Source organism: Tamandua tetradactyla, chromosome 18, assembly GCF_023851605.1.
Source record: "Tamandua tetradactyla isolate mTamTet1 chromosome 18, mTamTet1.pri, whole genome shotgun sequence".
Lineage (NCBI taxonomy): Eukaryota > Metazoa > Chordata > Mammalia > Pilosa > Myrmecophagidae > Tamandua > Tamandua tetradactyla.
In genome coordinates, this window is record NC_135344.1 from 66459950 (window position 1) to 66487075 (window position 27126).

Genomic DNA, 27126 nt, shown 5'->3' on the forward strand with positions numbered 1-27126 from the left:
GAAACAGAAAGAATATTATATTTGGAACGCACTAATAAAATGGACAAAAATGCCCTCAAGTCTGTAGATTTTCATATTTAATTTCACACACAAGGCCTGGAACTGATCTTAACAAGACAACATTTTCTGAATCAAAAAATAAAAGAATGTCTTTAAGAAAATGTATTTGTGTGTGTGTGTGTGTGTGTGTGTGTGTGTGTGTGTGTGTGTTCCCCCCTAGGATTTCTTACTCTCTCCTCCCTCTAGTGGAACAGGGAGGAATAACATTTCAATGAAGTCGCTTGGAAATTTTTTTTCAAAGGTTCAAGGAAGATCCATAATAATGCTTACTTTTAAGCCTGGCTTTTTCAGCTGGATCCAGGGCAGCCACGGGCTCAGAAACTCGAGATGGTAGACCTATTCCAGTTTTATTCACAGCTCGTACTCGGAATATATAGGAGCGGCCTTCTATCAATCCAGTGACTGGAAAACGAGCAAACTTCACAGGTATGTCATTGCATTGAGACCATCTATCTGTGCCCACCTCACATCTAAAGCAAAGAGAGTTATTGGGAAAAGATATTAAAGTGAGAATAGCTAAATGAATAGCTCCAAAACTAAAATGACCCATCTGCTTTAAATCTCTCTATAAAACATCCATCTCAAGAGTGGTTCACTAGTTATTAACTGCAGGCACTCAATTCCACTTATCTGCAATGTGTCTACCTTACAAGAAGAAAGAAATCTCAGATTTTTCTGAACATACATATATTCTTTAACCTTATAAAATGCAGGCAGCTGAGGGGTCTATGTGCTAAGCAGAGAAGTTTTGGGGGGAAAAAAGAAGCAGGCAGATATCTACAACCTCTTCATTTGAAAGACTTATGGGTATGACCCCCAGTTTTCTACAAATATTTTCAATTCCACAATTAGTGATTCCTACTTTCATCTTCCTCATGCATTTTATCTTTAAAATGGAACCGTCCATGGGAAATTTGACATCTTAAAAGGCATCTACTTTTACTACAGTTTGGAAGTAACTCACCACATTTTCTCACTTGACAGTCACTACATCCCTTAAGGGTGTAAGGGCAAGGAGGGTATTGGAAGTTATTTGTTTCTTGAGAGATGAAATGTAACATAGAGTAAGCAAATTTTTTAGGGACAGATCTTAGATTACAGGTCACCAGGGATGGGGAGACAGTGGGGAGGGAAGGGGGAATTATTACTCAATGGGTGAAGAGTTTCTGCTAGAGGTGATGACATGTAGAAGCACAACACTTTGAATACAATTAATATTGCTGAACTGTACACTTGAAAGTAGTTAAAACAGGAAATTTTGAGAGAGAGACTGAGACAGAGAGATAGAGAGACTGAGACAGAGAGATTTCTGGGTCTGGCAGGGGGAAAAGATTAGATACTTGGATCCTCTGATTCTCTCACTTCTGAGTGCCTTTACAGCAGTTGGTACCTGGGGCTGGAGCACGTCACTCCTTGGGAGCCAAAGATGACAGCTGGTGTCATGCTATTGGTCTGCTCCGTTGGGCTTTGGGGTTCAACAAGTGATTGACTTAGTCAGCTTTGGGATTATGAAATGGCTGCCATATTTTAGGAGCTTTTACTTTCTAGCAGTTCCTCAACATGTTTCTGTGTCCAAGATGAATGATTCCCAAGTCATTGTTTTAAGGGAGGGGCTGCCAGTGGCAGTGCAAAGGCAGTGATGTGGGGGCTTTAACTTTCCTTCCTTGCCATTACCCTTGGTTCTTTGATATAGACAACAGACATTTTTCTCAACCTTATGTAAAATATCATTAATCTGGCTGCACCCTATCTCTGCTGCTTTCCCCTAAATCTTTCCTTTGTAGAAATTCTGGAACTGCTGTGGTAAGGGCGTGGGAGCAGAAGTGAGAGGGCTGGGAAGGGTTTTCAAATAACCCCTCTCCAGAGATCCTGCCAGGCTCTCCCTGTTTGTCCAGATACTGTCTCAGTGACCCAATTATACTGGAGAATCAGAAGAAAGGTGGTGAACCACTGTTCCAAGACTCCCATAGCATTTTGGAGCAGGAAGAGTACAAATTCAGAGCCAGGCAGGTATTTGAATTATAGTTCTTCTACGTGGGTGGTCTTAGGAGAGCTACTCATCTCCTCCCACGTGTTCTTTATCTGCGAGAGCCTGTTACAGTCAATGGAGTCAGACCAAGAGCTTAGGCCAAGAAGGCCAATTAAGTTTCCAAAGTGACTCCTAAGACTCTAGTGCCCAGGGCCATGGCCATGTTTCATGCTCTGGAGCATGGCTTGCCCTGACTGAATATAAAGGTAATATAACCTTTTAGGAATGTAATCCAGAGCCTGTTCTTGACCAAGCAACCGAGAAAGGAGGGCTCTGTTCACGGAGAACATGAGCAGCAGCCCACAACTGGTCTTCAGTGAGGAGCTGCTCTGGGCTGGGAAGACAGAGTGGAAGGGGGTTCTGAGTGTCATTGTGCAATAGTTAGTGCTCAGGTCCCAGAGCCCAACTGGGATGAGGTCAAGTCCAGCTTTACTCACTAGCACAGGGCCTCATTTCCTACACATCATACCAGTACCTACCATACAGGGCATTTACGAGGATCAAGTGGTTGACACATGTGACACATTCAGAAAAGTGCCATGCATATGGTAAATGTGTAGCCATAATATGGTGATTTTTGCTATGACTAAGGAAAGAGAAGAACAAAAGGTACTGATTGCCCCTGACTTTCTGATCTAAGTCTGCAGACATCTTGGAAATCTGCCAAAGACCAATAAAGCAGAAACTGTAAGTATAAAAAAGACCCTATCTAAATCTTCAAAGTTCATCATTACCAGATAATAAGATAATGAGGCAGCATGTGGTATATGGTTAAATACTATATAATTTCTTATAAATGTTTCTCTGGACAGTATTGAGCCCACAGGCTTCAGTAATGGATGTATATTTTACTCACTGGCACACATATTGGGTTTAATACACTTTGCATCCTAGTAACACATATTATTTTTCCCTAGTGGAGAGTGAGAAAGGGGGACCAGAAAAAGAGACATTTCACCTAGAAATGACGGGAATTGGGGAAAATCAACCATGCATCTCCATGACCAAATAACGTAAACTTTAAATGACGTTAGACTAAGCACTAACTTATCGATGAAATATCCCAGAATAGGACTCCCTCCATCTACAGCTGGCTGTTTCCAAGTGATGATGATATAGTCCTTGTTGGCATCCAAGCACGTTACATCCAGGGGAGAAGCTGGAGCTCCTGCAATCTCTGCATCCGCATCTGCGTAGATATAGAAGGATCCATTATACTCTCAGCACTTAAATGCCCATTTTACCATTCTGCCACCTTGGCTACATCTTTGGACCCCAGGGAGCAAGCATCAATCTTGTAATTTGCTTCCCAACACAGCAATGTGTGCTTTTCATCTTCAGGAGGAAGAACTTATGTTAGAAAACTGAAAGGGAGCCTGAACTCAGAAGAGAAAGGAGAATGAATGCCAAGATGGCAGCTTAGCAATGTGTGTGTTTTAGTTCGTCCTCCAGAACAACTACTAAATAACCAGAAACAGTACCGAACAGCTCCCGGAGCCATGTCAGTGACCGGACACACAGTGTGCCCCAGTCGGGACCAGCTGGACCAGCTGCAAGCCTCCCCAAACCTGTGAGTTCCCCAAGCCGTGGTGGCCGGCGCCCAGCACCCCTTCCCCACAGGTGGCTTCCCAGAGGGAAAGGAAAGAGACTCTAAACCTGGTCAAGGCAGAGGTCGCTCATTGGGCTCATGGAAAAAGAGGAAAGGGGAGGAAATGGAGGCTTTTAGTGGCTGTGCCTCTACGGAGACTTGGCAGCCTCTGGATTCAGCAGCAGGACTTCTCAGGCTGCAACTGCCCCAGGCATAGGCAGAAACGGGCTGCTTTCAGGGCTGTCTCCCACCTGTGCCTTCCCCAGGAGAAGGGTGAAGCCCAACTCAGGTGGAATCCCTCCCTCAAGGAATTCAGACCCCAGGGCTTGGCAATTTGAAGCCATTAAAACCAGCCTACAACCTCTCCTCTGTCTCCACCACGCCCCCAGCAGGGAGAGTCTGCCAAAGTTAAAAGTGCAACAACATCTTTTGCTGGTGCGACCCGCAGGCAGATGCACCACATACTGGGCAGGATAAGAAAAACAGAGCCCAGAGACTTTACAGGGAAGTCTTTTAACCGCTGGGTCTCACCCTCAGGGAAAACTGACGCAGGTGACTCCTTGCCCCAGATAGGAGGCCAGTATAGTCCAGGAAAAACCTGGCTCGAGTCTATAATACCTACGTAGACCCTCCTAAGGGTGGGGAGGGAAAAGGTACTATACAAGCAGGGCAAGAAACAAGAAAACAAGAACTGAAAAATTATCCTCTGTTAAACAAAACCTAAGCTAGAGATCCAGAAAAAGTTGAATTGAAGGTCAAAGAACAGATGGATGACAAATTCATCTAGCAAGAAAACCCTAGGTAAGAGAAGTGAAAGCAATCACCAGAATAAACTAATAAAGGTAATTAAATGTCTAGACGCCAGCAAAAAATAACAGATCACACCAGGAAAATCGAAGATGTGGCCCAGTCAAAGGAACAAACCAATAGTTCAAACGAGATAGAAGAGCTGAAACAACTAATTCAGAATATACGAACAGACATGGAAAACCTCATCAAAAACCAAATCAGTGAATTGAGGGAGGATATGAAGAAGGCAAGGAACGAACAAAAAGAAGAAATGGAATGTCTGAAAAAACAAATCACGGAACTTATGGGGATGAAAAATACAGTAGAAGAGATGGAAAAAAACAATGGAAACCTACAATGGTAGATTTCAAGAGACAGAGGTTAGGATTAGTGAACTGGGGGATGGAACATCTGAAATCCAACAAGACACAGAAACTATAGGGAAAAAAACGGAAAAATATGAGCAGGGACTCAGGGAACTGAATGATAATATGAAGCGCACAAATATACGTGGGTGGGGGTACCGGAAGGAGAAGAGAAGGGAAAAGGAGGAGAAAAACTAATGGAAGAAATTATCACTGAAAATTTCCCAACTCTTACGAAAGACCTAAAATTACAGATCCAAGAAGTGCAGCGCACCCCAAAGAGAATAGATCCAAATAGACGGTCTCCAAGACAATACTAGTCAGAATGTCAGAGGCCAAAGAGAAAGAGAGGATCTTGAAAGAAGCAAGAGAAAAGCAATCCATCACATACAAGGGAAACCAAATAAGACTATGTATAGATCTCTCAGCAGAAACCATGGAGGCGAGACGACAGTGGGATGATATATTTAAATTACTAAAAGAGAAAAACTGCCAACCAAGACTCCTATATCCAGCAAAATTGTCCTTCAAAAATGAGGGAGAAATTAAAACGTTCTCAGACAAAAAATCACTGAGAGAATTTGTGACCAAGAGACCAGCTCTGCAAGAAATACTAAAGGGGGCACTAGAGTCAGATACGAAAAGACAGAAGAGAGAGGTATGGAGAAGAGTGTAGAAAGAAGGAAAGTCAGATATGATATATATATAATACAAAAGGCAAAATGTTAGAGGAAAATATTATCCAAACAGTAATAACACTAAATGTTAATGGATTGAACTCCCCAATCAAAAGACATAGACTGCCAGAATGGATTAAAAAACAGGATCCTTCTATATGCTGTCTACAGGAAACACATCTTAGACCCAAAGATAAACATAGGTTGAAAGTGAAAGGTTGGGAAAAGATATTTCATGCAAATAACAACCAGAAAAGAGCAGGAGTAGCTATACTAATATCCAACAAATTAGACTTCAAATGTAAAACAGTTAAAAGAGACAAAGAAGGATACTATGTACTAATAAAAGGAACAATTCAACATGAAGACATTACAATCATAAATATTTACGCACCGAACCAGAATGCCCCAAAATACATGAGGCAAACACTGCAAACACTGAAAAGGGAAATAGACACATCTACCATAATAGTTCGAGACTTCAATTCCCCATTCTCATCAATGGACAGAACATCTAGACAGAGGATCAATAGAGAAACAGAGAATTTGAATATTACAATAAATGAGCTAGACTTAACAGACATTTATAGGACATTACACCCTACAACAGCAGGATACACCTTTTTCTCAAGTGCTCATGGATCATTCTCAAAGATAGACCATATGCTGGGTCACAAAGCAAGTTTCAACAAATTTAAAAAGATTGAAATCATACACAACACTTTCTCAGATCATAAGGGAATGAAGTTGGAAATCAATAATAGGCAAAGCACCAGAAAATTCACAAATATGTGGAGGCTTAACAACACACTCTTAAACAACCAGTGGGTCAAGGAAGAAATTACAAGAGAAATCAGTAAATATCTCGAGGCGAATGAAAATGAAAACACAACATACCAAAACTTATGGGATGCAGCAAAGGCAGTTCTAAGAGGGAAATTTATTGCCCTAAATGCCTATATCAAAAAAGAAGAAAGGGTAAAAATACAGGAATTAACTGTCCACTTGGAAGAACTGGAGAAAGAACAGCAAACTAACCCCAATGCAAGCAAAAGGAAAGAAATAACAAAGATTAGAGCAGAAATAAATGAAATTGAGAACATGAAAACAATAGAGAAAATCAATAAGACCAGAAGTTGGTTCTATGAGAAAATCAATAAGATTGATGTACCCTTAGCAAGATTGACAAAAAGAAGAAGAGAGAGGATGCAAATAAATAAGATCAGAAATGGAAGAGGAGACATAACCACTGACCCCACAGAAATAAAGGAGGTAATAACAGGATACTATGAACAACTTAATGCAAATAAATACAACAATGTAGATGAAATGGACAACTTCCTAGAAAGGCATGAACAACCAACTTTGACTCAGGAAGAAACAGATGACCTCAACAAACCAATCACAAGTAAAGAAATTGAATCAGTCATTAAAAAGCTTCCCCAAAAGAAAAGTCTAGGACCAGATGGCTTCACATATGAATTCTACCAAACATTCCAGAAAGAATTAGTACCAACCCTGCTCAAACTCTTCAAAAAAATTGAAGTAGAGGGAAAGTTACCTAATTCATTCTATGAAGCCAACATCACCCTCATACCAAAACCAGGCAAAGATATTACAAAAAAAGAAAACTACAGACCAATCTCTCTAATGAATATAGATGCAAAATTCCTCAACAAAATTCTAGCAAATCGAATCCAGCACACATTAAAAGAATTATCCATCATGACCAAGTAGGATTCATCCTAGGTATGTAAGGATGGTTCAACATAAGAAAATCAATTAATGTAATACACCATATCAACAAATCAAAGCAGAAAAATTACATGATCATCTCAATTGATGCAGAGAAGGCATTTGACAAGATTCAACATCCTTTCCTGCTGAAAACACTTCAAAGGATAGGAATACAAGGGAACTTCCTTAAAATGATAGAGGGAATATATGAAAAACCCACAGCTAATATCATCCTCAATGGGGAAAAATTGAAAACTTTCCCCCTAAGATCAGGAACAAGACAAGGATGTCCACTATCACCACTGTTATTCAACATCGTGTTTTAGTTCTAGCCAGAGCAATTAGGCAAGAAAAGGAAATACAAGGCATCAAAATTGGAAAGGAAAAAGTAAAACTATTACTGTTTGCAGATGATATGATACTATATGTCGAAAACCCTGAAAAATCCACAGCAAAACTACTACAGCTAATAAACAAGTACAGCAAAGTGGCAGGTTACGAGATCAACATTAAAAAATCTGTAGTGTTTCTATACACTAGTAATGAACAAGCTGAGGGGAAAATCAAGAAACGAATTCCATTTACAACTGCAACTAAAAGAATAAAATACTTAGGAATAAATTTAACTAAAGAGACAAAAGACCTATACAAAGAAAACTACAAGAAACTGTTAAAAGAAATCACAGAAGACCTAAATAGATGGAAGGGCATACCGTGTTCATGGATTGGAAGACTAAATATAGTTAAGATTTCAATTCTACCTAAATTGATTTACAAATTCAACGCAATACCAATCAAAATCCCAACAACTTACTTTTCAGAAATAGAAAAACCAATAAGCAAATTTCTCTGGAAGGGCAGGTGCCCCGAATTGCTAAAAGTATCTTGAGGAAAAAAAACGAAGCTGGAGGTCTCACGCTGCCTGACTTTAAGGCATACTATGAAGCCACAGTGGTCAAAACAGCATGGTACTGGCATAAAGATAGATATATTGACCAATGGAATTGAATAGAGTGCACAGATACAGACCCTCTCGTCTAAGGACTTTTGATCTTTGATAAGGCAGTCAAGCCAACTCACCTGGGACAGAACAGTCTCTTCAATAAATGGTGCCTAGAGAACTGGATATCCATATGCAAACGAATGAAAGAAGACCCGTATCTCATACCCTATACAAAAGTTAACTCAAAATGGATCAAAGATCTAAACATTAGGTCTAAGACCATAAAACAGTTAGAGGAAAATCTTGGGAGATATCTTATGAATCTTATAATTGGAGGTGGTTTTATGGACCTTACACCTAAAGCAAGATCACTGAAGAAAGAAAGAAAGAAATGGGAACTCCTCAAAATTAAACACTTTTGTGCATCAAAGAACTTCAAGAAAGTAAAAAGACAGCCTACACAATGGGAAACAATATTTGGAAATGACATATCAGATAAAGATCTAGTATCCAGAATTTATAAAGAGATTGTTCAACTCAACAACAAAAAGACAGCCAATCCAATTACAAAATGGGAAAAAGACTTGAACAGATACTTCTCAGAAGAGGAAATACAAATGGCCAAAATGCACATGAAGAGATACTCAATGTCCCTGGCCATCAGAGAAATGCAAATCAAAACCACAATGAGATATCATCTCACACCCACCAGAATGGCCATTATCAAAAAAACAGAAAATGACAAGTGCTGGAGAGGATGTGGAGAAAGAGGCACACTTATTCACTGTTGGTGGGAATGTCAAATGGTGCAACCACTGTGGAAGGCAGTTGGCGGTTCCTCAAAAAGCTGAATATAGAATTGCCATATGACCCAGCAATACCATTGCTAGGTATCTACTCAGAGGACTTAAGGGCAAAGACACAAATGGACATTTGCACACCAGTGTTTATAGCAGCATTATTTACAATTGCAAGGAGATGGAAACAGCCAAAATGTCCATTAACAGACGAGTGGCTAAACAAACTGTGGTATATACATACGATGGAATATTATGCAGCTTTAAGACTGAATAAACTTATGAAGTATGTAACAACATGAATGAACCTTAAGGACATTATGCTGACTGTGATTAGCCAGAAACAAAAGGACAAATACTGTATGGTCTCACTGATATGAACTGACATTAGTGAATAAACTTGGAATATGTCGTTGGTAACAGAGACCATTAGGAGATAGAAATAGGGTAAGATAGTGGGTAATTGGAGCTGAAGGGATATAGACTGTGCAACAGGACTGGATACAAAAACTCAAAAATGGACAGCACAATACTACCTAACTGTAATGCAATTATGTTAAAACACTGAATGAAGCTGCATGTGTAATGATAGAGGGAGGAGGGCTGGGAACATAAATAAAATCAGAAAGAAAGATAGATGTTAAAGATCGAGATGGTATAATTTAGGAATGCCTAGAGTGTATAATAATAGTGAAATGTACAATGAACAAATTTTAAAAATGTTTTGGCATGAGGAAGAACAAAGGAATGTCATTATTGCAGGGTGCTGAAAATAGATGATAATTAATACTTTAAAATGTCACATTATGTGTGAGACTAAAACAAAAACTGTTTATTTGTTACAAAATTTAGATTTTGACTAGTGCATTTCCTAATATAACTCATGTAGATAGTTTGATTGAATGTCATAAGTACTTGGAATCTCAGGTAGCACATGAGATTTTGTTGGTTTGTCCAGAGTGATCCCCCAATGAATCCCAGAATGATCTGATCAGTGACTGTAAAAGTATTTGCAAAGCCCCCTTCGGGGAATGGTGAGAGTGGGGAGAAATTCAACTTCCCCAAGTTGAATTCTTGATATTCTCACAAGCAGTGTGGACAACCAAAGCTATAGGCTGAGCCCCCAGGCTTGGGGTTTGTTCACATGAAACTCAACCCCACAAAGGATAGGTCAAGTCTACTTAAAATTTAGGCCCAAGAGTCACCCACAAGAGAGCCTCTTTTGTTGCTCAGATGTGGCCCCTCTCTCCAACCAACACGACGAGCAGTCTCACCACCCTCCCCCTCTCTGCATGGGACATGACTCCCAGGGGTGTGGACCTTCCTGGCAACGTGGGACAGAGATCCTGGAATGAGCTGAGACTCAGCATCAAGGGACTGAGAAAAACCCTAGAATGAGCTGAGAATTAACATCAAGGGATTGAGAGAAACTTCTCAACCAAAAAGGGGAAGAGTAAAATGAGACAAAGTGTCAATGGCTGAGAGATTCCAAACAGAGTCGAGAGGTTATCCTGGAGGTTATTCTTATGCGTTAAGTAGATATCACCTTGTTGTTCAAGATGTAGTGGAGAGGCTGGAGGGAACTGCCTGAAAATGTAGAGCTGTGTTCCAGTAGCCATGTTTCTTGATGATGACTGTATAATGATATAGCTTCCACGATGTGACTGTGTGATTGTGAAAACCTTGTGTCTGATGCTCCTTTTATCTACCTTGTTAACATAGGAGTAGAATATATGGAATAAAAATAAATAATAGGGGGAACAAATGTTAAAATAAATTTAGTTTGAAATGCTAGTGATCAATGAAAGCGAGGGGTAAGGGGTATGGCATGTAAAATTTTTTTTTTCTATTTTTAGTTTTATTTTCCTGCTGTCTTTTTATGTCTTTTTCTGAATTGATGCAAATGTGTGGTAAATAATCATGATGATGAATATGCAACTATGTGATGATATTGTGAATTGCTGAGTGTATGTGTTGGGAATGTTTGTGCTTCTTGTAATTTTTTTTTAATTCAAAAAAAAAAAAAAAAGAAAACTGAAAGGGCTCTGAAAGTGACCCATGACCTTTGCCTCTTGGCCCTTCCCTGCACAAAATGTTCTAAAAGAAAATTACATGTTAGATGGCAACGTCACTAACTCAGAAATAATAAAATCTCCAAAAGGGAGCAAGCTGTCCCTTTTCTTACCTTCTAGTCATGTACACAAGAGAAAAAGAACCTTGGAGCTCTGCCCTTATCAATACCCAGCTCTACCATTTTGGAAAAGAGAGGAAAACATTTGTTTAAAGCAAACATTTGTTTCCAAACTGAAGATAATTTCGAAGGAAAGTCTGATGCAATTCCCACATCTGAGCTAGTGTAACTGAAGTTAGTAAAATTCCAGGACTATACAAGAAACAGAGGACAGTGACTGTTTATGAAATAGCATCTTCTAATGGTGGGGGTGGGACAAGGGGGGGGACCCCCACAGCTGCGTGTCCTCAGGCACAGCTAAATTAGTCAATCACGGATGTCTTTAGGAGGAGAAAAAGGGACTGAAAAGACTCTGTTTGTAACCTCTAACTGAGAACTATTAAGACAAAAGCCAGAGTCACTGAAGGAGGGCCCACACTTGCCGATCCCTCCTGGCATTTGACCCTCTACCCCTTCATTAATGGAGTTAAAAGAAGAGGCTGAGAGTGTAGGAGCCACATGCCCAAGGATAAGCAATCTTGTTGACTTTCCTTTTTATGATCTAGACTTCTATAGCTCTTAATGAGTTACTAAAATCTTGATAACATGGCAGAAATATCTGTATGCTTCTGAAGAACTCAACAGGCTTGCATTACCTTTGAAGAGCTCGAATCACTTTGGTTTTGAACATTGTTTCTTGCCTAATGAATCAGCAAGCAAATACCCTCTGCATAAACCCTATAGGAGAATGTAACTAAATTATTGTGACTAAAACCTAATGCAGGTCCCCCGCATGCCACACAATGGGAAACTGGAGCATTTGGGGTGGAAAGCAAATAGGCTTTGAGAGCACTGGACAGAGAAGAAGTGATGCTGTTGGATAAGGTAGAGCAGAAGTAGCCTTGTGGTAGAGATGCTAAAGCTAACTTGTCCATGTGGCTGAAGAGGCATTGCTAGAAAGCTGCTCAGCTGCAAGTAAGTGGCACAACTGGCAATCCCCAGGCATGCCTTTTGCAGAGGATCTATAATGTAACAATCAACAGTCAGCACCTGCATTGATAGAGTGGCATTTAGTTAGCTGAACCTCCATTATATCCAAGTACAAAAGCAGGGATATGCCAAAATACAGCCCAGTAGGCAGGAGGTATACAGGGAGCTATTTTTCAACATCTTTATAAAATTACTTGGAATATGCATTCATGGAGTGGGCTTGCCAATCTCTCAGGTTACTCAAGCATTCATTCACTCATTCATTTATTCATTCATCCAAGGTATTAGGTGTCTACTGTGTATTAGGTGTTAAAGGCAAAACTTAAAGAATAAGGATCATCTTTCTTTAAAGAAGCAATAGAGTTGGGAGAACAAAATATAGTTGAAATGACAAGAGCATAGCTGCAAAGCAAACTAAGTGAAGGGTAAGTGACACAGGCATTGGACATTTGTTGTCATGGTATTTGGCATACAGCTGCCACCACTCAGTGTGTGTGCTGTGGAATTTATTCTCTTCCAAGTCTCTATCCTGCCCTATCCCACCCTCCGCCAAACAGCTGAACTTTTCAGAGGTTTGACTGAGTCAAACATTAGCCTGTTTTCAAAATGTAATAATTCTATTGCTTATCTTCATTATAAAAGGAATGCATGCTTGTAAAATATTACATAATGAAAAGTGTAATAAATTGAAATTCCTTTTTAATTCCATCACTCAGAGATAACTACTGCTAACATAATGACCTATGTTATTCTAGATTTTTTTTCTATATTTATAAACTTAAACACAATTAATTTTTAAATAAAATGGAGCAGTGCTACATATTTTCATGTAAAGTGCTTTTTCTCGACACATTTCCATATCAGTAAATATGAGCATACATCATGAGTTTTCAAGGTAGCATTTATCATAATTTTTCTAACAACTCATATTGGTGGATATCTATATTTCTCCCTGTATTTCCTAACACAATTTTTTCCTATTTGTCCAAATAAGTTACATTCCTAAAACTAGAATTGTCAAAAATGTGCACTTTCAATACATACACATTGGCAAAACATTCTGTGAAAAGTTGAACCAACTTACACTCACCAGCAGGGTAGGAGTGTCTGTCACTCCATTCCTTTATCCCAGTGAAGTTTTAAAATCTCTGTAACTCATTTCAATCTACACTGCTTTGATTATTAGTAAAAAAAGAAAAGTTCATATATTTATTTGTCATTTGTAATTCTTTCGTGCCATTCTATCCCAAACTTTATCACTTTATCGTTTATCATTCTCTCCCTCCCCATATGTGCATATGTGTGAGTGAAAGAGTGAGAGAGAGACAGAGTGAAGAAAGAGAGAAAGAAAGAATATATAAAAATCTAGAAGAATTTATAGCAAAATGATAATTTTTTTGTTATTTTTGTTATAATATCCAAAATGAATTGGATAACTCTGAAAGGTACAATTATGGATATCTTTTCCTTTATTTTCCTTCTTTTTTGCTTATTTATATTATCTGTTTTTAACAATGAACACATATTACCTATGTAATAAGATCCTGTCCAAATGTGTGCATTCTGGAATGTGTTTCTGAGGACATATGGTGCTTTATACACTCATCATTCTGGCTCAGAAGCTATTTTCTAAACAGCAAAAATACCAGAACTCTGAAAAATGCATTAAAATGGCCTCAAAGAACTAAATAGATACAAAAAATGTATAAAACATATAAAATATCGGGGCGGGGCCAAGATGGCGGCTTAGTAAGGTACGTGCGTCTTAGTTTCTCCTCCAAAGCAACTACTAGGTGAACTGAAACAGTGCAGAACAGCTCCCGGGGCCACGACAGGGAATGGACACACAGCGTACCCCAGTCTGGACTGGCTAGTCTGACTGCGAGACTCGGCTGCGGTGAGATCCCCGAGCGGCGCGCGATTTCCCGAGCAGCGGCAGCTGTGGCGGCAGGAGCTCCTCCCTCCCTCCTTCCCGGGCCGGCTGAGAGTCTCGGAGAGGCAAGTTTCCCAACCCGAGGCGGCTGGCGCCCCTCTTTTGCGGGCGACTTCCTGGTCTGGCTACAAGTCTCGGATCAGAGGGCTACCCAAGCTGCGGTGGCCCTCCCCCGCGGGCGGCTTCCTGGTCCGGTGGGGAATTCCACAGGCCACGGCGGCCAGTGACCGACGCCCCTCCCCCGCGGGCGACTTCTTGGTCCGGTGGCGAATTCCCCGGCCACCAGCCACAGGGTCCCCTCAAGCCGCGGCAGCTGACGCCCCCACCACGCGCGGCCCCCCGAACCAACAGAGAGAATTGGATCGGAAATCCCCAGGCCGCGGAGATCGGTGCCCGGGGGGATCCCTTCCAAACACGTGAGACAAACGTGTGCCACGAGCGCCACCTACTGGGCAGGATAAGAAAAACAGAACCCAGAGATTTCACAGAAAAATCTTTCAACCTTGTTGGGTCCGACACCCAGGGAAATCTGACTGAATGCCCAGACGGCAGCAGCAGAAGATAACGGTCAACGCTCAGAAGATTGAGAATATGGCCCAGTCAAAGGAACAAACCAATAGTTCAAATGAGATACAAGAGCTGAGACAACTAATGCTGAATATACGAACAGAAATGGAAAACCTCTTCAAAAATGAAATCGATAAATTGAGGGAGGACATGGGCTGAACATAAAGAAGAAATAGAAAAACTGAAAAAACAAATCACAGAACTTATGGAAGTGAAGGATAAAGTAGAAAAGATGGAAAAAACAATGGATACCTATAATGATAGATTGAAAGAGACAGAAGATAGAATTAGTGATTTGGAGGATGGAACATCTGAATTCCAAAAAGAAACAGAAACTATCGGGAAAAGAATGGAAAAATTTGAACAGGGTATCAGGGAATTCAAGGACAATATGAAGCGCACAAATATACGTGTTGTGGGTGTCCCAGAAGGAGAAGAGAAGGGAAAAGGAGGAGAAAAACTAATGGAAGAAATTATCACTGAAAATTTCCCAACTCTTATGAAAGACCTAAAATTACAGATCCAAGAAGTGCAGCGCACCCCAAAGAGATTAGACCCAAATAGGCGTTCTCCAAGACACTTACTAGTTAGAATGTCAGAGGTCAAAGAGAAAGAGAGGATCTTGAAAGCAGCAAGAGAAAAACAATCCATTACATACAAGGGAAACCCAATAAGACTATGTGTAGATTTCTCAGCAGAAACCATGGAAGCTAGAAGACAGTGGGATGATATATTTAAATTACTAAAAGAGAAAAACTGCCAACCAAGACTCCTATATCCAGCAAAATTATCCTTCAAAAATGAGGGAGAAATTAAAACATTCTCAGACAAAAAGTCACTGAGAGAATTTGTGACCAAGAGACCAGCTCTGCAAGAAATACTAAAGGGAGCATTAGAGTCAGATACAAAAAGACAGAAGAGAGCGGTATGGAGAAGAGTGTAGAAAGAAGGAAAATCAGATATGATATATATAATACAAAAGGTAAAATGTTAGAGGAAAATATCATTCAAACAGTAATAACACTAAATGTTAATGGACTGAATTCCCCAATCAAAAGACATGGATTGGCAGAATGGATTAAAAAACAGGATCCTTCTATATGCTGTCTACAGGAAACACATCTTAGACCCAAAGATAAACATAGGTTGAAAGTGAAAGGTTGGGAAAAGATATTTCATGCAAATAACAACCAGAAAAGAGCAGGAGTGGCTATACTAATATCCAACAAATTAGACTTCAAATGTAAAACAGTTAAAAGAGACAAAGAAGGACACTATCTATTAAGAAAAGGAACAATTAAACAAGAAGACATAACAATCATAAATATTTACGCACCGAACCAGAATGCCCCAAAATACGTGAGGAATACACTGCAAACACTGAAAAGGGAAATAGACTCATATACCATAATAGTTGGAGACTTCAATTCACCACTCTCATCAATGGACAGAACATCTAGACAGAGGATCAATAAAGAAATAGAGAATCTGAATATTACTATAAATGAGCTAGACTTAACAGACATTTATAGGACATTACATCCCACAACAGTAGGATACACCTTTTTCTCAAGTGCTCATGGATCATTCTCAAAGATAGACCATATGCTGGGTCACAAAGCAAGTCTTAACAAATTTAAAAAGATGGAAATCATACACAACACTTTCTTGGATCATAAAGGAATGAAGTTGGAAATCAATAATAGGCGGAGTGCCAGAAAATTCACAAATACGTGGAGGCTCAACAACACACTCCTAAACAACGAGTGGGTCAAAGAAGAAATTGCTAGAGAAATTAGCAAATACCTCGAGGCGAATGAAAATGAAAACACAACATATCAAAACTTATGGGACGCAGCAAAGGCAGTGCTAAGAGGAAAATTTATTGCCCTAAATGCCTATATCAGAAAAGAAGAAAAGGCAAAAATGCAGGAACTAACTGTCCACTTGGAAGAACTGGAGAAAGAACAGCAAACTAATCCCAAAGCAGGCAAAAGGAAAGAAATAACAAAGATTAGAGCAGAAATAAATGAAATTGAAAACACGAAAACAATAGAGAAAATCAATAAGGCCAGAAGTTGGTTCTATGAGAAAATCAATAAGATTGATGGGCCCTTAGCAAGATTGACAAAAAGAAGAAGAGAGAGGATGCAAATAAATAAGATCAGAAATGGAAGAGGAGACATAACTACCGACCTCACAGAAATAAAGGAAGTAATAACAGGATACTATGAACAACTTTACGCTAATAAATACAACAATTTAGAGGAAATGGACGCGTTCCTGGAAAGACATGAACAACCAACTTTGACTCAAGAAGACATAGATGACCTCAACAAACCAATCACAAGTAAAGAAATTGAATCAGTCATTCAAAAGCTTCCTAAAAAGAAAAGTCCAGGACCAGACGGCTTTACATGTGAATTCTATCAAACATTCCAGAAAGAATTAGTACCAACTCTCCTCAAACTCTTCAAAAAAATCAAAGCGGAGGGAAAACTACCTAATTTATTCTATGAAGCCAACATCACCCTCATACCAAAACCAGGCAAAGATATTACAAAAAAAGAAAACTACAGGCCAATCTCCCTAATGAATATAGATGCAAAAATCCTCAATAAAATTCTAGCAAATCGTATCCAACAGCACATTAAAAGAATTATACATCATGACCAAGTAGGATTCATCCCAGGTATGCAAGGATGGTTCAACATAAGAAAATCAATTAATGTAATACACCATATCAACAAATCAAAGCAGAAAAATCACATGATCATCTCAATTGATGCAGAGAAGGCATTTGACAAGATTCAACATCCTTTCCTGTTGAAAACACTTCAAAGGATAGGAATACAAGGGAACTTCCTTAAAATGATAGAGGGAATATATGAAAAACCCACAGCTAATATCATCCTCAATGGGGAAAAATTGAAAACTTTCCCCCTAAGATCAGGAACAAGACAAGGATGTCCACTATCACCACTATTATTCAACATTGTGTTGGAGGTTCTAGCCAGAGCAATTAGAAAAGAAAAAGAAATATAAGGCATCAAAATTGGAAAGGAAGAAGTAAAACTATCACTGTTTGCAGACGATATGATACTATACATCGAAAACCCGGAAAAATTCACAACAAAACTACTAGAGCTAATAAATGAGTACAGCAAAGTAGCAGGATACAAGATCAACATTCAAAAATCTGTAGCATTTCTATACACTAGCAATGAACAAGCGGAGGAGGAAATCAAGAAACGAATCCCATTTACAATTGCAACTAAAAGAATAAAATACCTAGGAATAAATTTAACTAAAGAGACAAAAAACCTATATAAAGAAAACTACAAAAAACTGCTAAAAGAAATCACAGAAGACCTAAATAGATGGAAGGGCATACCGTGTTCATGGATTGGAAGACTAAATATAGTTAAGATGTCAATCCTACCTAAATTGATTTACAGATTCAATGCAATACCAATCAAAATCCCAACAACTTATTTTTCAGAAATAGAAAAACCAATAAGCAAATTTATCTGGAAGGGCAGGGTGCCCCGAATTGCTAAAAACATCTTGAGGAAAAAAAACGAAGCTGGAGGTCTTGCACTGCCTGACTTTAAGGCATATTATGAAGCCACAGTGGTCAAAACAGCATGGTATTGGCATAAAGATAGATATATCGACCAATGGAATTGAATAGAGTGCTCAGATATAGACCCTCTCATCTATGGACATTTGATCTTTGATAAGGCAGTCAAGCCAACTCACCTGGGACAGAACAGTCTCTTCAATAAATGGTGCTTAGAGAACTTTATATCCATATGCAAAAGAATGAAAGAAGACCCATATCTCACACCCTACACAAAAGTTAACTCAAAATGGATCAAAGATCTAAACATTAGGTCTAAGACCATAAAACAGTTAGAGGAAAATGTAGGGAGATATCTTATGAATCTTACAATTGGAGGCAGTTTTATGGACCTTAAACCTAAAGCAAGAGCACTGAAGAAGGAAATAAATAAATGGGAACTCCTCAAAATTAAACACTTTTGTGCATCAAAGAACTTCATCAAGAAAGTAGAAAGACAGCCTACACAATGGGAAACAATATTTGGAAACGACATATCAGATAAAGGTCTAGTATCCAGAATTTATAAAGAGATTGTCCAACTCAACAACAAAAAGACAGCCAATCCAATTACAAAATGGGAAAAAGACTTGAATAGACACCTCTCAGAGGAGGAAATACAAATGGCCAAAAGGCACATGAAGAGATGCTCAATGTCCCTGGCCATTAGAGAAATGCAAATCAAAACCACAATGAGATATCATCTCACACCCACCAGAATGGCCATTATCAAAAAAACAGAAAATGACAAGTGCTGGAGAGGATGTGGAGAAAGAGGCACACTTATTCACTGTTGGTGGGAATGTCAAATGGGGCAACCACTGTGGAAGGCAGTTTGGCGGTTCCTCAAAAAGCTGAATATAGAATTGCCATACGACCCAGCAATACCATTGCTGGGAATCTACTCAAAGGAATTAAGGGCAAAAACTCAAACGGACATTTGCACACCAATGTTTATAGCAGCGTTATTTACAATTGCAAAGAGATGGAAACAGCCAAAATGTCCATCAACAGACGAGTGGCTAAACAAACTGTGGTATATACATACGATGGAATATTATGCAGCTTTAAGACAGGATAAACTTATGAAGCATATAATAACATGGATGGACCTAGAGAACATTATGCTGTTGAGTCCAGCCAAAAACTAAAAGACAAATACTGTATGGTCCCAATGATGTGAATCGACATTCGAGAATAAACTTGGAATGTGTCATTGGTAACAGAGTTCAGCAGGAGTTAGAAACAGGGTAAGATAATGGGTAATTGGAGCTGATGGGATACAGACTGCACAACAGGACTAGATACAAAAACTCAAAAATGGACAGCACAATAATACCTAATTGTAAAGTAATCATGTTAAAACACTGAATGAAGCTGCATCCTAGCTATAGGTTTTAGTTTTGTTTTGTTTTGTTTTGTTTTGTTCTTACTATTATTACTTTTATTTTTTTCTCTATATTAACATTCTATATCTTTTTCGGTTGTGTTGCTAGTTCTTCTAAACCGATGCAAATGTACTAAGAAACGATGATCATGCATCTATGTGATGATGTTAAGAATTACGATTGCATACGTAGAATGGTATGATTTCTAAATGTTGGGTTAATTTCTTTTTTCCGTTAATTAATAAAAAAAAACATATAAAATATCACTTAAACCAGTTTAGCAGTTTCTTAAAAAGTTAAACATAAATTTAGCATAAAGCACTCAAGAGGTATAAAAATGTATGCCCTTGAATATGAAATGAATGTTCATAGCAGCTTTATTCCCAATAGCCAAAGAGTGGAAACAGTCCAACTGGCCAATAATTGGTGGATGGATAGACAAAATGATGTCCATCCATATACTGGAATTGTATTCAGCAACAAAAAGAAAATGACTAATATGCGTCACAACATGAACGAACCTCAAAACCATACACTCGGTAAAAGAAAACAGGAATTAAACAATCACATATTAAATGTTCAGAGATTCCTAGAGATAGAAAGCAGGTTAGTTGTTGCCTGGGGGACTGGTGGGGATGGGAGTGGGGACTGGATCTGAGAAACCTCTTTGAAGTGATGGAAATGCTCTAAAACTGGGTAGTGGGTGATGGTTGCACAGCTCTGTAAATATGCTAAATATAGTAAAATATGCTAGAAACGAACTGAATTCTACACTTAACATGGATGAGTGTTAGGGCATGTAAATTATACTTGACTAAAGATGTTTTTTTAAAAAACAACTTTAAAAATCATGTTAAATCATCTTTTAAACATGAAACCTTTTTCTCAAAGTTCAATTCACAATTCAGTGACTGAAATTTATTTTTCCAATTTTTTTCAATTCTCTCACATCAAATGAATCTCTGAACATTTAATATGTGATTGTTTAATTCCTGTTTTCTTTTACTGAGTGTATGGTTTTGAGGTTCGTTCATGTTGTGACGCATATTAGTCATTTTCTTTTTGTTGCTAAATACAATTCTAGTGTATGGATGGATATCCTTTTGTCTATCCATCCACCAATTATTGGGTAGTTGGACAGTTGGAAATAGAAATTGTTTCTATTTCCTAATTTTGTGGATTTGAAAACTGGCTTGTGTGTAAATTTCAAATTTTTCCCTGCCTGTGGTAACTAATGTCAAGTCTGGCCCCAATCTGGCAGAGAGCCACAATTCCGGTGTGGGTGATAAATTATTATTTATTATAACGGTACTAAGGAAACCCTGGACTATGTCAGAGGTCCCAGAAAAAGTCCACAAAAGAAGCACCAAGGCAGAACTGTTTGTTTGTTTTTTTAATAGATGCAGATACTCTCTGAGTCCGTGAAGACAACTGAGGCCAGACGCAAAGACTTTGTTCACACAGCCCTATCTAGCCAGTTTTGTCCAGGTGGGTTGGCTAAACAAACTTTCTTGCTGTGAGCTCTCTTGTGTCAGTTTTCTCTGCAATATACCCAGAAGGAGGCACATCTCTTCCTCTAGCCATATCTGACTTCTTTCGTATTGCTTCTGTGTAGGAGAAAGGCTGGAACATTTTTCTAGATGTTCTAGATATTCACCTATCTTTATTGGTTGCTAGTACACGGCAGAATTCAATGATAATTTGCTATTGCTCAATACTGGTGTGGCATAGGCTGCTACTGTCCCCCAGCACCCATTCTTCTCTATTTCCTTTTAGTACTAGAAGCCCTGGGCTCTAGAAGGGACCTGGCTGCCCAGGAGAGCCCACACATCCTAGCTGCCCTGGCTGTGATGTGTGCCTATGGGGCTAAGTGTTCACCGTGGGGAGAAGCCAAAGTGATGTGTCAACTCAGCATCTCCCCGTCCACTCCCTTCCTTGCCCTTCCCATAGGCTGGGATGGGGACAGGACAGGAGTAGAGGAGACAAGAGAACAAACAACATGGACAAGGCAGGGACTCTGGGTGACGGCAAAGAGCAGAATCATGTGGACCACCCCCTACCTCTCGAGTGATAGACATAAAAGAGAAATAAACATCTTGTTGTTGTTCTTTTTGTTTTTGTTACAACAGCTTAGCCCACACCCTAAATAAAATCCTGAGTTAGGCATCGGACGACCTCTATCATTGTTTCACTTCTCTCTTTCATCACAGCTTCTGTAAACTGAGATGGCCTTTCTTATGGTTTGGATTTAGCATCTGAAGATGAGGGAAGTCTTGAGACTAGAGACAGTAGCATGATCTGCAAATAAGCCACTTTTGGATTGCGTCTTCAAGGATTACCTCTTACTCTAGGTCTAATTTTATTGGGAATTAATATTCCTATGCCATATATCTGGAAGAATTTTCAAATGGCTTTTTCATCATTACACAAAAGCATGTTTGGATATATTGCCTTAGGCTCAACGATTTAACTACTCTTGGGTGTTCTGCTTTTTGCTGTGTCTTACCTCGAACAAAGACGTAAGCGCTGTATTGGTCATAGTATTCTCCCATGCGTACACGGATTGTATAGAGGCCTTCATCTTCTTTGTTGAGATGAGAAAATGTCAGTGTTGCCCGCTCTCCACTCCAATGTGTTTTCACCCACTTTGATGGGGAAACAGGCACCCCTAGAAATTTAAAAATAAAAAGTAAACTAACGGATTTTTCCCTCCCTTCCACCTGACTTCCTCTCTCCCCTCCATTTAACTCTCTTTTTTCCTTTTCTGTATTAACTATTTGACTATGAGAGGAAGCCCTAGGGGCTTTGAGCCATTCTATCAGGCTTATATTGGTAAAAGGACTAGCCCAGAGTGCAGGGATCAGGGCCATATATATAATTTGCAGGGCCCAGTGCAAAATAAAATTGCAAGCCCTCTTGCTCAAAAAGCAGAGAAAAGGGTGCAGGTAAAGTTATAAAACATAAAGCTTTTCCCTTTAAACACATATTATTATATATAAAGCACAAGAAAAGTAAAACTAATTACAAAATAATATTTTGGCATCATTATTTATTTATAATAAAATAGTTTATTAACATGATGTCTTGATTGATAAGATATTTTTGGCTTACTTTTCTGAAAATTTGTTTACTAGGTTATCAAAATTTATACTTTTAGCAAATGTGTTTTAAATTGATATAATTGAAAATGATATCAGCTTTTTTTTGCAAATGCAAGGTTGCAAATAATTTTTGATAAGCTTATTTTTAGAATTTTTCTGCTGATGCAACTAATACCTGAGTCAAGAGTATTACACAGTCTCTGACAACATTGGGATAACTTTCCAATAAACTATTTCAAAATACAGATTTTAGTACTTGTGGGTATTTAGTGTTCTTGGGGAAGAACTTTTCTAAAAAGATTTATCTCTTCATACAAATCAGTGTCATGTAAGCCTGAATTTAATCTTAAATGCAAATTTATACAATTGCATTTTGTTTCCTCTGACATGTACTGCAACTTGTGGAGACTATACAAGAAACTGAGAGTGGTTTATGAATGGTATGTAATTCAAATGCCTGTTTATGCATTCCAGGCACTGTATTTTCAATTACAAGTAAAACTTAATTTTAAAATTGTCTTCCTGTTAATAATTGATTCATCCAGGGTTTCATTTGAAAATAGCGTTCTTTTCCATCAGATGTGACACTCTTTACCTTTTATTTCTATTCCTAAGCCTGTAGATATTTACTTTGCAAGGTTGTAGCAGTCTCCCAAACAGAGATTCTAAATTCTCTAAAGAATTCTAATAACTCCCTTATGTGCTTTATTGCAATATTTGCATGTACGCTTTTATCCTGTGATATTTTACTGACAGCTTACTGCCTGATCTCCAGCAGTTCTTGATCTGGCACTCAGGTCAGTGGAGTAGTTCTGTGCAGATGCCACAGAGATGACTTCTTGGGATGTACAGGTAAGGCTGGCCTCCCACTGAGGATCCCAGTGCCGCTCCCATGTAGAGCCCCTCGTCTCCTACGCGGTGGTGGCTACTGCCACCCCTGTTGCTGCTGTCACAATTCCCACTTCCATCTGGGCCCAGGTATGGACCCCGGCCATCGCCTTGGGAAACCATGGTGCCACAGATGGCCCAGGTATCCCTACACACACCTGAAGGCCAGGCCAACTGCTGGGTGAGCACGCTGCCTACCCTGCTTGTGGGTCTGAGCCTTTGTGTGTCCAAGCTGTCACCTGGGGTTCTCCTCTGCTCATGCGCATTGCTCCATTATCCCATCAGACTCAGAACATAGGTTCAAAGATATCATTATTAAGAATTTCCAGATGGTGACAGAGAGCATTAAACCAAGCATGGGGCCCTCTTGAGAGTGGTCCTGGGGTATGTATAATACCGTTTCATGCTCATAAAGTCAGCCCTGGAAGGGGTCCATGTGTCAGTTCCATTTCTTCCATTAACTAATTATGCAACTTTGAGCAAGTTACTTAACTTCTCTGGGCCTTAGTTTTGTTATTGTTTTTTTTTTTCATAAACAAAATGAAGCTTGAGCTATCATAAAGCACCTTACAGGAAAGTCCACAAAATTTTACCACTATTCTTATTATTTTTCTGAAGTTTATTTTATTAAAAAATTATAAATAATTATTCAATAACCTTATGAATAATACATAGAAGAGCTAAACGCATATGGAATTTTTTTTTTTTTAACATGGGCAGGCACCAGGAATCGAACCCAGGTCCTTGGGCTTGGCAGGCAAGCATTCTTACCTGCTGAGCCACCGTGGCCCGCCCACACATATGGAATTTTACAGTTTTTAAGAGCTTTAAAATATAATCCTCTCTAGACTTTTAAGATAAATTAAAAGAAACAATGAGAGCCTCAAGTCTAGTCATCACTCATTCTAGTAGATATCCTCTATCAGCTAGGCACTTGCATGGGACTTGCAGTTAAATATGGACCTAGAGGGAAGTTCAATTCCTCAAATAACAATGCTTTTTTCACCATCTAGATCTAAAAGGACATAGAATCAGAGGAAATAACAATGGAAGGATTGGAGAAAGTATAGGTTTTCTCTATACTTTCATATAAAAAAACTCTGCGAAGCAAGGTTTTTTTTTTTTTTTTGTCTCCCTCTTCTTAGATTTAAAGTCTAAGCTATATTAAAGGAGGCACAGGTTAGAGAAAAGTGCACTGAGCTCAGAGCTACAACAAGAGGATATGAGGTCTACTCTGTCAGAGTTTTGTTGTGTGATTTTGGGCAATCCCGATTCTCTATGGACACATTCAATTTCTTCATCTATTGGATGAGATAATACAGTATAGAAACTCAGCCTATTTAGAGCTAAAATTTATGATACTATTTTAGAGGTCCCATTATTTAAGTTCAGTGTTTCAACTAATCAATTCATTTTGATAAGTTTTTTGTTTGATTTGATTTTTTCTGAACCGAACATTACCTAGAATTTAAATAGGCTTTAAACTTACATGATATGTGAAGGAAAATTAAATCCTTGTTTCTTCCTCACACCAAAGTATCATGGCTAGGTCCTTTTGAAACAAAGTAAGACTAAACTGTGATTTTAAGGTAGAGTTAGAGGAAATAACAATGGAAGAATTTCTTTCCTGTTCTACCAGCCTCAGATATAATATGACCTAAAAAAAAATCTAACTTTTCTCCTGTTGCATCCTTAAGGGATATCAGTATAGCTGCATATACTTTGTAAGGAGAATATGCCTGTGAGAAAATTTCAAAATTATAAAGGGACTAGAATACATTAAAGCAAAAAAGGTCAGAATTCCCTATTAATTTACTCTACTGATTAATTGAAAAATCAGGACTTTATTGTTTCATAAATTTCTTTAAAAAAAAAACCTCATACAATTTCTATGAGGAAGGGCATTTTGCCACATAAAACTACCTTACAAAATGAATACACATTTTTTATAATCTTTTCCACATATTACTTTGTGAGAAGAAAACGTAATTTCCATAAATACATCATGAAAGATTTGCTACTATAATATGTATGTAAAAACTTAAAACAACAACATAAAATAGATTACCCACCCCAGCTTCCTGACTATAGCAACTCTGATAAGGAGATCTGCAATCTGATGGATATTTCCGCTCCGGTGCTGAGCCCAGCAACCTGGTCTGCAGCCTTCCACCAACATGAAGTAACGTGAGAATGCATGACAGACTCACCATTTCTGTACCACTGGATCTCTGGCTGGAAATGTTTAATTTCGGGAGTGATAACTACACGGCAGCCGAGACTCATCGTCTCGCCCTCTCTCCCAAAAGACACATCGAACTTGTCATCAAAGTGGATTTCAAACTTGGATGCATAACCATAAGGAGTAACAGCAACTGGATAGAACAGAAACAAATGGTTGTAATTTATTTTTTTGTCACCAAAGAGACACAGAGCATTTTAATAAGCACATGCAGACAGCAGTCACGACAAAGACGGGTCAAATTTTTTATTTGGCTAACAATTAAGTTCTATACCAGAAGTATGTAGTACATAGACATATACCATTTGTATGGAGATTCTTGCTTCATTGGTCTGAGAAGCTAAATGCTTAGTTCTATTATTATTACAATGAATGGAACTTAAATGGTCAGGTTTAATGTTCTAAATAAAATACACATTAATACCACATTTAGCTCTTTTTAAATTTTAGATTCTGAGTCAATTTAACCTCTACTGCTTGTACTCTTGGGACAAAATAGCCATATCAATTACACATTAAAAATAGAGTTTTTCAGTAAGTTACTTCACTTCCTTTAATGATCTGGGTAAAAATATGAAAAATGTCAATGGGAAAAAAACTGAAGTGTGAAAAGAGTATAAGTTAAATTTTTTTTCTCAGAAATATCACATTTATAGACTGAGTAAATACCTATATCCTAAGTTTTCCCAGATTTTATTTTCTCTTTTCTCAAAGGAAAGGTTCAGGAAACTAATGACTATTCCTTGACAGGTTATTCATGCCAGGCACTTTACATTTGACCTGTCATCTAAACTTTGCAACAATTCCATGGCTTAGTTCTTATTTTTCCCTCCTTCCAGATGGGGATATGGAAGTTAACAAAGGCAGTATACTGCTAATGCCAGGGGTTCACAGGCAGCATGTGGGAAATGGAAATTCAAACCCACAACTACCCAACAAGAAAACGTAGGCCCTATCTTACACTTTATCTCTGCTCCTAGGACCTCTGAGCACTAACTTGAAACACAGGCTAACATTTATTGAGCTCAACTTGTGCCCAGTACTGTTCCAGTTTTAAGTATCTATTAACTTAAGCCTCACAATAACTCTGTCAGTTGAGTACTATTATTATTCCTATTTTATAGATGAAAAACCGAAGCATAGAGAGGCTAAATAACTGCCCACATTCTTTCCATGGGGCCAGAATTTGCACAGCCTGTGCTCTCAACCCATACATTGCACTGCCTTTATTTCTGTCTTC

The 27126-nt window shown here is 38.6% G+C and overlaps 1 protein-coding gene across 3 annotated transcripts in view; it reads right to left on the reverse strand.

The window, feature by feature from the left end:
- MYOM1 (myomesin 1) overlaps positions 1-27126 on the reverse strand; it is a 190403-nt gene that overhangs the window by 77071 nt on the left and 86206 nt on the right. For all 3 annotated transcript variants that reach the window (XM_077135888.1, XM_077135886.1, XM_077135887.1), the window contains 4 exons: positions 25855-26019; positions 22162-22323; positions 3137-3278; positions 331-530 (listed from right to left, as the gene is read on the reverse strand). In XM_077135888.1, the coding sequence (XP_076992003.1) occupies positions 331-530; positions 3137-3278; positions 22162-22323; positions 25855-26019 (669 nt within the window). The remainder of the gene's footprint in view (positions 1-330; positions 531-3136; positions 3279-22161; positions 22324-25854; positions 26020-27126) is intronic.